General features: G+C 42.1%; 1 protein-coding gene across 3 annotated transcripts; it reads left to right on the forward strand.

The window, feature by feature from the left end:
• The first annotated feature begins 1,557 nt into the window (after positions 1-1,557).
• On the forward strand, positions 1,558-5,512 carry LOC134182539 (galectin-4-like). Of its 3 annotated transcripts, XM_062649961.1 has the most exons (5): positions 1,558-1,638; positions 1,716-1,801; positions 3,934-4,335; positions 5,235-5,361; positions 5,420-5,512. In XM_062649961.1, the coding sequence occupies exons 1-5, from the start codon at positions 1,614-1,616 to the stop codon at positions 5,443-5,445; spliced, it is 666 nt and encodes a 221-aa protein (XP_062505945.1). In that variant the 5' UTR covers positions 1,558-1,613; the 3' UTR covers positions 5,446-5,512. The 3 variants fall into 3 exon arrangements, with proteins under 3 accessions (XP_062505945.1, XP_062505944.1, XP_062505946.1); XM_062649960.1 differs by having other exon boundaries at positions 5,235-5,512; XM_062649962.1 differs by having other exon boundaries at positions 5,288-5,462.
• Positions 5,513-12,616: the final 7,104 nt, after the last annotated feature.

Genomic DNA, 12,616 nt, shown 5'->3' on the forward strand with positions numbered 1-12,616 from the left:
CTGGTCAGAACGTAATGGCGTCTCGGCGAAAGGTGTTAACATGTTTACAGTAAGATGCTGACGTTACGTTGGCGTTACGCTGGGCTGACGCTCGACTTGCGTAAGTTACTGTAGATCAGCCTTTCGTGGATGTTGTTCTATTATGGCGATCGACTCGTGCCAGTGGCATTTGGTCTTATTTTACGGTCTCGGCAGTAGACAACAGTAGGCGTCGTGTAAGAGTTGCTCAGAGAGCGTTTCGAGAGGTGCATGGGACGGCGACAAACTTGCAGAGACAGCACCGTGACAAGTCTACTAGTCTAGAGGTTGCTAGTGTTCGACTGTGTTCACACTGATAGCTAGAGCGTAGTTATCCAACCAGGGTCTAGTACAGTGTGAACACTAGCCGTGGTTATTGCGTAATTCTAGAGTAGTTATAGAGTAGTTATTGAACTAAGCTTGCGACCTTGGTTAGAGCGTAGTTACGGTAGTTACGGTAAATGGATATACGGGAACTAAGCAGTGATGATTGGGTACCGGCCGGTGTGATTTGACTGAGTTCATTCTAGTTTATAGTTGCATGCAGTGCGTTTCTTTTCACTAAGTGGCGTAAGGAGCGCTAGCGACAGAACCTACTAGAGTAGAATGGCACAGATAAATGAGGTATTGAGACATTGAGCTAGGAGTGATAAAATCAGAGTTGGCAAGCTCCGGGCAAGTGTAGCTGTATACTATAGTGTAATGGTATCAAGAGCGGCCTAGATGTCGGCGTACATAGCTAGTGTGATGCAGATTCTGGGGATTTGAGTTGCTAGTTACAACCGTAGTACCGTACCACGTGTTCAGTCATTCTGTTGAGTTCTTTCTCTCTTGAACAACAATAATACATGCAGCATAGCAGAATTTTGCTTCGCGTGTCTCTCTCGCAGACTACAAGTGTTACATATCGTATCCGGTTACGTATATACATAATCGAGTATTAATACGGTCGGTCGGTCGGTCAGCGAACAATTACTATATCCTTAGCCCGGAAATCCGGGCCTTGGGTAATGAGCATGTATTGGCCACTTCTAGATTTGCTGTGCATAAACGCTATACTTCAATTATGGTGATTTACAAGCTCCAATAGTTTGGGCTTGTTGGTGTCATTCGTCGGTCGATCAATCTTTTGTGTGTTAGCTAAGCTACATGCACAGATAATTTATTAGATTAGGTGTTTGGTAATTGCTACGTCATCCGTTGTTCAAGCTCTTGCTGTTGTCTAGCTAACTTTGCAATGTGATCGACACCACGCCACTGTTGGGTTGGGTGGTACGTATATGTACAAGTGGGTCTGCGATAATTGAGTGCAAAGGCTACAGTACGTCACTGCCGGGTGGCAAGTTTGTGTGATCTAGAGCCTTTGGAGCCTTGCTGACAAGTTATGATCAGCAAAGGCAATAAGAGTATTAGATTATCAGTTATCGAGCACACAAGATTTCGGCGTGTTCACGCAGTCACCCAGTTAATTAAATAAACAAGTTATGTGGTTTCATCTAGTGCATGCTACTGAGTATGCGGGACCACAAGCCTTTGTGACTTGCTGTGGGTGACAACGACAAACGGTTTGAGCACGATTTCAACTTGAAATCACAATGAGTGAAGACCTCGACATTGCACGTAAGTTACAGATTATTTACAGTAGTTACCCGACGTCTAGAAATTTTGTACAGACCTTGGTTTGCTCGCTTCTCTAGCTATAGCTTCTAGCAAAAGTGCAACGGAGGACCGCCAAGAAAGCATGCCAGACGTAGGCCAGGACGACGAGAGGGCTTGTCACGAGGTACTACTCTCTGTTCGCGTTCACTGTGAATCTGGAACTATGTAATGGAGCACCTGTGTTGGTTTAGAAACACTTAACTAATTGCCTGTGACCTACTAAGTGATTATGACATCAATAGCTTGTTTACTGTGACTCCGGATTTACTGTTACTGACACAGACGTGTTTTACTGTGACTTACAATACCTGCAAACACGTAGAAAAAAAAAGAAGAAAAATTTCTAGAAAAAAGACGAGATGCAGGAAAGACTTCGTGGAGAGCTCTAACATCACAATGAAATAGATGACGACTACGAAGTGACGGAAGTTGATAGTGATGTTACATTGACCAGCCAAGCCCAGACGAACACGACCAAGCGTTGCTGTACGCATGAATCTATGCACCAGAACAATTAATAGTAATGAAGTATTGATATGGCATCTGCGTACGTGACCACTTATCTGTAAATCATATCGTAACCGTAACGTTCTAAAGCGATTTTTGTAAATACACAGTGAACGCGAACAGAGACTAGGTCAGGGCCGGATCCAGAGGAGTTCTAGGGGTTACGACCCCCTGTTTTCCAATAGGCGTTGTTCAATAATTTCATATAATTTTATTAGAAAAGAGAAAATTAGTAATGCTATAAATAAATGCTACCATGTGAACCCCTCTTTCAAAAATTCCTGATCCGGCCCTGGAGTAGGGGCTTCATTCAGTATATTTTAAGTCTAACTTCACATAGGAAACCGGATATTTGTCTTAGCTCTCGCGAGGTTAGCCTGTACAGAGGAAGTAATTTAGCCTCTATAGATATATTTGTGAACGTTCGATCGCAAGACTGACACGTGTCTAATTAATTAGATTTGTTAGACATGGCGATGACAATATGGTGAACATGCGTAGCTTGTCTGGCGTCCAGACGTTTCGCAAACGTTTATTTTACCCATACGACGGTTTTCTGCTTCAGCTATGCATGGCGTTGTCTCTTGCAACTAAAAAGCGCTACGCACGTTTAAGTTACCAGTGGTGAATACAGTATCTATAAAGAAATATTTATTCAATTAAGTTAATTAATTAGCTGCTAGTACAGTACAGTAGATATACACGTTAGAGACAGATTTATAACTTTAGTCCCGCACTTAAAAACCTGCCAGACCCGTTTGAAGCCGGCCAGCCCAATTTAATTAAGATAGTATAAAGCCATGCGGTCAGCCGGATATGAACTATCGCTAATCTAATATGGTCAGCCTAGCTTGAACAATTCGCCTGATTTGGAAGCCGGTAACTTAACAAAGAAACAATGATTGCCTGGCAGCGTTGAAGAGTAATATTGGAATTGTTGATAAAGATAATTCACGAAAGCTCAATAGATCTAGGAGATTTGGAGGTTTTGAAAAATTTAGTGAAATTGTAAAAAATATGTTTGAGAAAGTTTCAGGAAATAGAAAGCGATTCTAAATCATTCCAGACCATCCCAAAGCCGTCCAGACAGTCTTAACCCTTCAGACATTTCCCGATAATTCCCGCAAACATGTCACGCCCGTCTAATTATCTAATAGTATCTACTTATGTAGCGCGTGGCGCAAGGCAGTAGTCACTTACCTATTATTTGCAATTGCAGCCACATTATAGAAGTAAAAATTACAATTCATACATCTTTAATAATCATATTAACTGCGCTTTCGAATGATATAATTTTTGTAACTATTCATATGCTAGCTACAGGCGTACATCTGCCGATTCTAAAAACCGTCTAGATAAGTTAGTAAGTGCATGGTCTTCTAGCATACATACGACTGGTGATTGAGATTGTGGTCTTGCTAAAATGTATGAATTATTAAAAGACCAGAAAAGATAAAGAAATGTGTCGCTCACGTAACGTGTCAGCAAAGGACTGGCCTCGTACCCAGACCCTCGTGCGCGTACAAAAGGTCCCGTACACGGTCACTGTACCGTGACCGTGTGCGCGGTACGTGTACTGTACACATTGTTTTCAGAGTTATTTACACAATACTCCGGATCGGAGTAATCTAGGAGTGACATTGTTTAGAGCGATTGAACCGTAAACCAACGAAACGTTAGTGTTAGGTGTAATTGTTCTAAATCTCTGTAGTAGCTATAAAAGGCTGATCTGTCTGTCTGTCTGTCTAGAATATTTCTACAATTTCTTCTCCTTTCTTGACGAATACTGCGGGAAAAATTGTCTACATCGAATTTCTGCTATCAAGTGACACGTGCCTCTTTTCCATCGATTTCTTCACGACTGATGACGACAGTGGAATTGCTTTTCACATGGAAATACGATCTGATGACCAACTTGTAACCTTCAATTCTGAGAAAGATAACACTTGGGGACAAACAGAAACAACAGCTCGATTTCCGTTTGAACATGGAGGACGTTTCGTCTTGACAATCGAGACAACAGCTGGATGCTATGAGACAAAAGTGAATGGCAAGCTTCTGTATGCTTTTAACCATCGATGGCCCATAGAATCAGTCAAACGATTTCGGATGATTCAAGAGCAATTGAAAGACGTACAAGTGTCAGTTAATGTAAGTTTAGATATAATTTATTACTGATTAACATATAATTTATTATTAATTAGCATGTAATTTATTATTAATTAACATATAATTTATTATTAATTAAGATATAATTTATAAGTGATTAACATATAATTTATTATTGATTAATTAAAATAATAATTTATTATTAATTAACATATTATTTATTATTGATTATTTAACATATAATTTATTATTGATTATTTAACATATAATTTATTATTAATTAGCATATAATTTATTATTAATTAACATATAATTTATTATTAATTAACATATAATTTATTATTGATTAACATATAATTTATTATTGATTAACATATAATTTATTATTAATTAACGTATAATTTATTATTTACTAATTAACATGTAATTATTATTAATTAACATATAATTTATTGACGCTTGTGTAGTCACATGCTTGTCTAGAAGTCGTCAAATAGCGAATGGAAAGTACTGAAACGCAAATGTCTATAGGATCGTAATGGCAACTGCATGGCTTTCTTAAATATTCTCGTATTTTCTCGTCTCAATTTTCAATTATGCTTTCGCTTGTCGTTTCTTTTTCTTGTCTAACTTAATTTCATTTCTTCTGTTATTTTTAATCTATTGTAACACACACACACACACACACACACACACACACACACACACACACACACACACACACACACACACACACACACACACAACACACACACACACACACACACACACACACACACACACCTGTTACAAGTTTTATGCTTTGCTAATTTTTATTAGATATGCTAATGTACTTTTCGTTCAAGATTTTTGTTTAAACGGTTAAGTAATTCTACTAACGTTTGAACACAAATTCAACTTGGCGTCTAGTGAATAACTGAAAACGGTTCTCGTTTACTTAGGGTTCGTGGACTATCAAAAATTTGACTAACGTCCGTGTCTTGATCACAAGCAGGTGCTCCGGCCTCAACCTGCTGGTCAAGAAGGATGGCAAAACTGTCACAACTGGGACACACAAAAGTGCAAAAGGTTGTGGTCTCAACAATTCACCATTTTGTTTAGCTTTGCATTATTTCTTATTCAATAGCTCAGTTTCATTTTGCCCATCGATGATATAGGCGTATACACGTTACGAAACCTCAGATATGACGACAAGTACTTAGCCATCATAGAGAATCAGCTTCTCGCGGTAAGGTGGTTCTTTGTTGCAAATGCGCAATACGACAAAAGATCGATATCTTGGGATTTGCTCGACAGGTAGAGGACGCCGAGTACAACGCTTTTCGGGTCACCGAAACATACGATGGCTATTATCGCTTTCGATCTTACAAAAACTCGGAATGGTACATCGGTGTCGACGAATCAGGCCACATAGTTTCTCCTACGGATATGACTCGCGATTGTGATATCCGATCTCATTTCTACAACGGTTATGATCAGGAACATTCACCTCGTAAGTGTAAACATTCATTGTTCAGAAATCTGTTATGAAATGTTTTGCTCTTGGTAGCTTGTGTCGTTGCAAGTTCAACCGACTGAATTGAAACATTTCGTGCTGTCGACTGAATTTTGAATATCAGTTGTTGTTTATGTTACACGTGAAATGCTGATACGTAGTCTTAAGGCCGGTTCACAGATCATACGCTTGACGAACGTAACGTAACGTAACGTAACCTAACATTGCTAGCGTCGTCTGTGAACCAGGTGACGTTACGATACGTTATGTTACGTTACGTTACGTTACTTTGGAATAGGATTGTGTTCTATTTTGAGGTAAAGGACCGGCACGTTTGACCATTAGGGTCTGTGCAATTCAGCCCGTGGTTTCTTTAACCAATCGTACGATAGCTAAGACAATGACGCGACCAAAGGTGAGCTATGGTACGCAACATTAGATACAGACGTTGAACGAACGTATTCTATGAATAGCATCTACGTTACGTTACGTTACGTTACGATGCTTAACGTTCCACTACGTTACATAACGTCACATTTGGCCAAAGAGATCTGTAAACCGGCCTTAAAGGCTGCATGGTTTAGAGTAACCTAAGCAAGTTGAGCGTCATCCTACGTATAACGTTAACGTAGTCAGACGCTGTAATTTATTGATTTATACAGTAACATGTCTGAGCGCAACCCGGCAACGTCCTATCAGCTGCGAACAGTATCTGGCGTCGATCACGCGATTAAAATCGCGACAGCCGATTGGTCTAGCTAGAAATGGGACTATTTCCGGTTTACATTACGTTGACACTCAACTAGAGCTCGGGTCCAACGTCTTGACGCTGGTCAGAACGTATATGGCGTCTCGGAGAAAAGTGTTAACATGTTTACAGTAGGATGCTGACGTTACGTTGGCGTTACGCTGGGCTGACGCTCGGCTTGCGTAAGTCACTGTAGATTAGCCTTTAGCGGATGTGGTTCTATCATGGCCTCTCGTGTCGGTGGCATTTGGTCATATTTTGCGGTCTCGGAAGTAGACAACAGTAGGCGTCGTGTAAAAGTTGCTCAGAGAGCGTTTCGAGAGGTGCATGGGACGGCGCCAAACTTGCAGAGAAAGCACTCTGACAAGTCTAAGTTGCTGGAGGACTCGGAAAGAGGTGTGGACAAGACAAGCAGCCGGAAACGATCGACGAAGCGACAAAAGGGGCAGACATAAATCATATCTGGGCTCGGAAACTTGATTGTCCTAGAACGGGGAGTCTGGGTACCATAGACAACTAAAGTATAATGTTGAGGTAAAAACAACAAAAACTGAAATGTCAGTATAGGTATTGGTATCGGTTTCGTTTAAAAACCGAGGTATCGGTATCGGTACAGTATAGTATCGGTAAAACTTGGTATCGGTGAAACACTACACAATATACTAAAACACATGATCTTTATTTATTTTCTAGCCCGGAAGTATGACGCCGCGGTAGAGTCTGCATGACTACGCACGAGACTGCTTGCACAGTCTCATGTTTACACCGTTTATTTTATTGATTGAGCATGCGTGAATAGAATGCTATGCTATTAGCTATATCTGGCAACGGCAAACGGTTTGAGCACGATATTACCATAAATTACCCGAAGCGCGGAAGCACTAAGGTACAGTAACGTCGGCTTAGACGACCGACTCGCCACGCATCCGCACATACGCTCGTTGTCACAAGAGTGGATGTCGCCAATTATCTAAGAGTTGCAATGACGCTCAGATGATCAGTGTTGCTATGTTAGCAATACAACACAAGCTGTTTAGCTAATTAGGCATGTCTTGGTCGAGTGACTTCCACGTGACCTTATATCTCATGACGTATTTGCATGCATCCTTGTAGAAGGTTTACACTATAGACCGGTTGCACTCACGTGATCTAAACTGACGACCTCCACGCGTGGAGGACAGCCGCCACAATCGCTAAAGAAACTAATGTCTTTGTCCCGATCGGTTCGGTTTACACAACCCCCAACAGCAGAGAAGTTTTCATTGCGACGATGAAGTCCCCAATGTTCTCCAGCACGTACGCACGTGAGTAGGTTCACGCCTACTGCAACCGTTATTTAGTGCTTCTTCATTCAAACTCAGTAGCAACTCTAAAATAACCTGCAGAAACTAGATCTGAACTATTTTATATTAAAAACATTAAACAAAATACCTTGATTTCCTGAATTTACTCTATTCTAGGTTGTATAGTAATAACAATGCCAAGATTTTATCTGGACTCCGGGGAAAATTTAGTAAGGAAAATACGTCATCGCTCACGAGTTGCTCTGAAATCTCTTAACGTGGGCAATCGTCGTCTTAGCTTTCAGTGCTCTGTGAAAGACGGTACGGTATTGGTCTTCCTGTCAATGGACGGAAAAGAGGATACAGTAAGAATTCTAGTTCAAGGCCTTGACTTGCACCTGGGGCAGTGCAAAACGGCGTTGTTGTCGTTCCTTGAAAGAAATGGAATATCTATATGCCATGAGCTGAGTGCAAGGCCAGAGGGGTCGGCTATAATACAAATTAGCAGCAACGAACGGCAATCGGGTAAGATGTGGGGCGTGGCATTTGTGTTTGCCTATTTCTGCACTGTTTCTGGCGCTCACTTTGACGTGTTGCGCTCACACATACAGTAGTTTACGCGACACTAAAATAGCTTACGTGTTTGGAGATAATGAAATTGCGCAATTGTTTTACCGCTTTCCTCTTCGTCACTATGTGTGTTTGTCTTTCTTGGCTCTCAGGCATCTCTAGAGGCGTAGCAAATCTTATGCAACATAAGCATGCTGTATTGCATTTTAGGTTAACGCGACGAAACACAAAAATTAATATTGGGTCTGGGGCCATTTTAGTGCGTATTCGTTTGGGATCTTTGTAGAAACAGAGAGTGGAAAGACGTGTTCGATTGGACACCTTTCTTTTTCTAAAACATTTCGGAAAGGGATAGCCTGGAACGATATTTATGCTGTTAACTTTGATTGGTAACTTTATATGTAAAAATCTTGTATCTCTACTAGGCTTTGACCGTCCAACGCGCACGCTTAGCATTTCCAGGCCACTATTGTTGCATAATTATTCTGGATTGTCCGGGCAAAAATGTTTGGCAGAACAAACTCCCAAAAAGCTAGCACGTGGAAACGTAGATGAAAGGGCTTTATTACACCCGGGGTGATTCTGATTCTCTTAGACGGTGAATTTAGCAAAAACTCAGAAATCCTTTTTTCAAAAAGAAAAAGATATGGGAGTCATGCAGTTGCAGTTAGAGATGTCATTTTCTGTTACTGTTCTACCATATTGTCATTGCTTGTGTTCTCTCGTCAATAATTTTACAATTTTGTATTAGAAAGGATGCTACTCGTGCGCATAGCTCTGTTACTGCCTCATCTATCTTGTTCGGAAAGTTGATTGGTTCGTGCCCTGTCTCTTTAACCACGCTATCCAACCTAGGAAGAGATAGTCCCAAACGACTACACCTTAAAAGTCTCGCGTAACGAAACTTTTTCAGCCACGTTACTAGACTAAACATGCACAGTACCGGGCGTATGACGAGGCGGAAACAGCCTTACTACGCGAGACTACAGATAGCGTTGTCACGTTATACGGAGCACGACAGCGTGAGGAGAGGGTCTGGCTCTGGTGGGTGTACAATGTACTTGTAGAACTTCTTCACTGATTGTGGGGTTCGTCTTTTAATTCTACAATAGCCAGTGGAACATACAGCGATCCTAAGTTTGTCTGTACACCAAGTTCTAATTGCATAACTACTCTTGTCTAGCCTATGTCTGGCACTATAGTTCAAGTCATGCCTACAATTACCATATATGTACACGTCATGTCTACTGGTTACTTTACCACACTGCTCCCTCCTAAAATTCTCGATATCGGATTGGAGGTCGTCGATTCTTGCGCGCGGATATCTTCGTACTTGTTCTTCCTTAGGTTGGTCTTCGATAGAAGTTGGTTCATGATTTGCCAATGGTTGTTCTGTACTAGTACCGTCCTGAGTTGAAGGCGGTTCTTGTTGCGGACTTTCCTGTTGCTCAGGAGCGTCGCGTGGGCGCAAAAAGTGGTGGGCCTGACTCGCTGCTGAGATCTCGGCTTTGGTCTTTGATATTAAACATTTTGAAAACGCCCCGAAAAGTGGTGGGACTTCAGCCCCCTCTAGCCCCTGTTACGCGACGCTCTTCTGTTGCTGAGAGTTAGCATTTCCTCGACTATTACTGACTTCTTGATGGCTGTACTTGTTCCATTTCTGGAGTTGTTGCTTCACCCGTTCCGAGCTGTTGTTGTACACTCCTTGGATCTCGGGATAACAGATGATTAATGTGCACATACCGAGTCTGGCCTTCAACGTTGACCAAATAGTTTGCTGGTCCCGGTCGTTGTACGACGGTGCCACTTAACCAACGACCTTTACTGTCTTGCCTAGGATTCCAGACAGATACAACTTCTCCTGGCAATATTTCTCTGTTTTTCTCCGTGGCATGATGAAATTGTCTTTGTTGGTGCTCCCTGATTTCCTGACCGGCGTGTGTCTTCAGAATGCTGAGCCTTGTTCTCAACTCTCTCTTCATAAGCAATTCTACAGGTGACTTCCCTGTAGTCATGTTGGGTGTTGTTCGATACTCGAGGAGGAATAGGGATATTGGATGTTTTACCGATCTTCCTCTAGGTCTTCCCTTCAAAAACTGTTTGAACTGTTGGACACGTCTTTCAGCCTGATCGTTCGATGAGGGGTGGTACGGTGGTGTTAGCTGATGTCTAATTCCACACCATTTCATGAAGTTGTGAAATTCGCTAGATTTGAATTGTGGACCATTGTCGGATACAATTCGTTGGGTAATCCGTGAGTACTGAATATTCTTCTCAGCGTTTCAATGGTCTTGCTTGCCGACCCATCTCCTCAACCTCAATCCACTTGGAATGGGCGTCCACCATGATAAATAGTTGGTGTCCCTCATATTCGGCAAAATCTATATAAACGCTCTCCCAAGGACAATTTGGATATACCCAAGGGTGAGTGATTGCAGTTGCCGGTTTGTTCCGTTGAGACTGACAAACTTCACAGGCTTTGGTAACATCACCCAGCTCTTTATCTAGGTTAGGCCACCACACAAAACTTCTAGCAATGGCCTTCATGCGATTACCTCCAAAATGACCTTCATGTAGTTCTTCCCTCACACGCTGTCGTAAGGTTGGTGGTATCACAACTCTTGATCTCCACAGGATGCATCCGTCCTCCATAACAATTCCTCTGCTCGCCTAGCATAGGGCTGTATCTCTGGGTCTACCTTTGGTTTCCAGTCTTGGAGTATATACTGTGGCACCTTATGGTGGGGTCAAACTGAGTGTCTCGGGCCACTTCTGCAGCAGTCACAGGAAGTGTTTCACAATAATCCACCTTGAATAAGTCGTGGTTTGGGTCAATGACGTTGACAGTGAGGGGAAGACGTGAAAGCATATCAGCTTCCTTGATCTGTTCACCGGCCCTGTACTTCAAATCGTAGTCATAAGCACTCGGTATCAACGCCCATCGCTGTAGCCTAGCTGCAGATAGTGTAGGCACCCTTTGTTTGGACCCAAAATCTTTGTCAGTGACTTTTGATCGGTAACAAATGTGAAACTTCGTCCAACAAGATATTTGTGAAAATGCCGAACTCCAAATATTAATGCGAGAGCTTCTCTCTCTACTTGAGCATATCCTTTCTCAGTTGAAGACAGTGTCCTCAAAGCAAAGGCGACTGGCTGTTCTGATCCATCTTCATACACATGGGTCAGACAAGCCCCAATGCCATATGGAGAGGCATCACACGACAACTGTAATGGAAGTAATAGGTCATAGTGTGCCAGGAAGTTAGAATTCAGGAGCTTGTTTTTTATTGACTCGAAAGCTTCTTCTTCCCTGTAAGTCCACTTCCACTGTTTACCCTTTTGCAACAATGAATGCAGGGGTTTCAAGGTATCACACAAGTTGAGCAGGAAGCGGTTATAATAATTGAGTAATCCCAAAATGAATTTCAATTCAGTCACATTTGTAGGTGTTGGGGCCTCCTTGATTGATTGCTCTGATTTTCTCTTGGGTAGGCCGTAAGCCGCGTTGATCAACAATATGTCCGAGATAATGGACTTGCGATTTGTTGAATTCACATTTGTTACTTCGAAGTCAGACACCTGCCTGATCTAATCTGTTGAATACCTTCCTGGTACGGGCATCATGCTCCTTGTCAGAGTTGCCAGAGGACAAAATATCGTCGTGAAAACAACAGACTTCAGGTAGGCCGCTTAAAATACAATCCATTGCCTTCTGAAATATGCTAGGAGCTGTTTTGATACCAAATGGTAGTCTAGTGAACGCGAAGAGGCCTTTGATAGTGTTCATTGTTAGGTACTGTTGGCTGTCAACGTCAACTTCCATCTGTTGATAGGCTTGTCGAAGATCTAAGCGGGTGAATCTCTTTCTTCTAGCAAGTGTTGCGAAGAGGTCCTGGGCATTGGCAGTCGGGTACTGACCATGGTCGAGGTACTGATTTATAGTCACCTCATAGTCACTGCAAAGGCGCATTCCTCCATCGGCGTTGCGTACAATGACTATCGGTAACGCCCAATCACTCTGTTTGACACGTCGAAGAATGTCCTTTCTGACCAGACGATCAATCTCCTCACTGACCCTATACTGAAGTGCAAATGGTACCGATCTTGATTTATGGAAGAGTGGCTTTGCGTCTGGAGATAGCTCACTTTTCGCTTTAAATTTTCATAACTTGCCTATGCCTTCCTTGAATAGGTTGGGAAACTCTCGAACTGCGTCCAGGTGACCCT

This window comes from Corticium candelabrum, chromosome 7 (genome assembly GCF_963422355.1).
Source record: "Corticium candelabrum chromosome 7, ooCorCand1.1, whole genome shotgun sequence".
NCBI lineage: Eukaryota > Metazoa > Porifera > Homoscleromorpha > Homosclerophorida > Plakinidae > Corticium > Corticium candelabrum.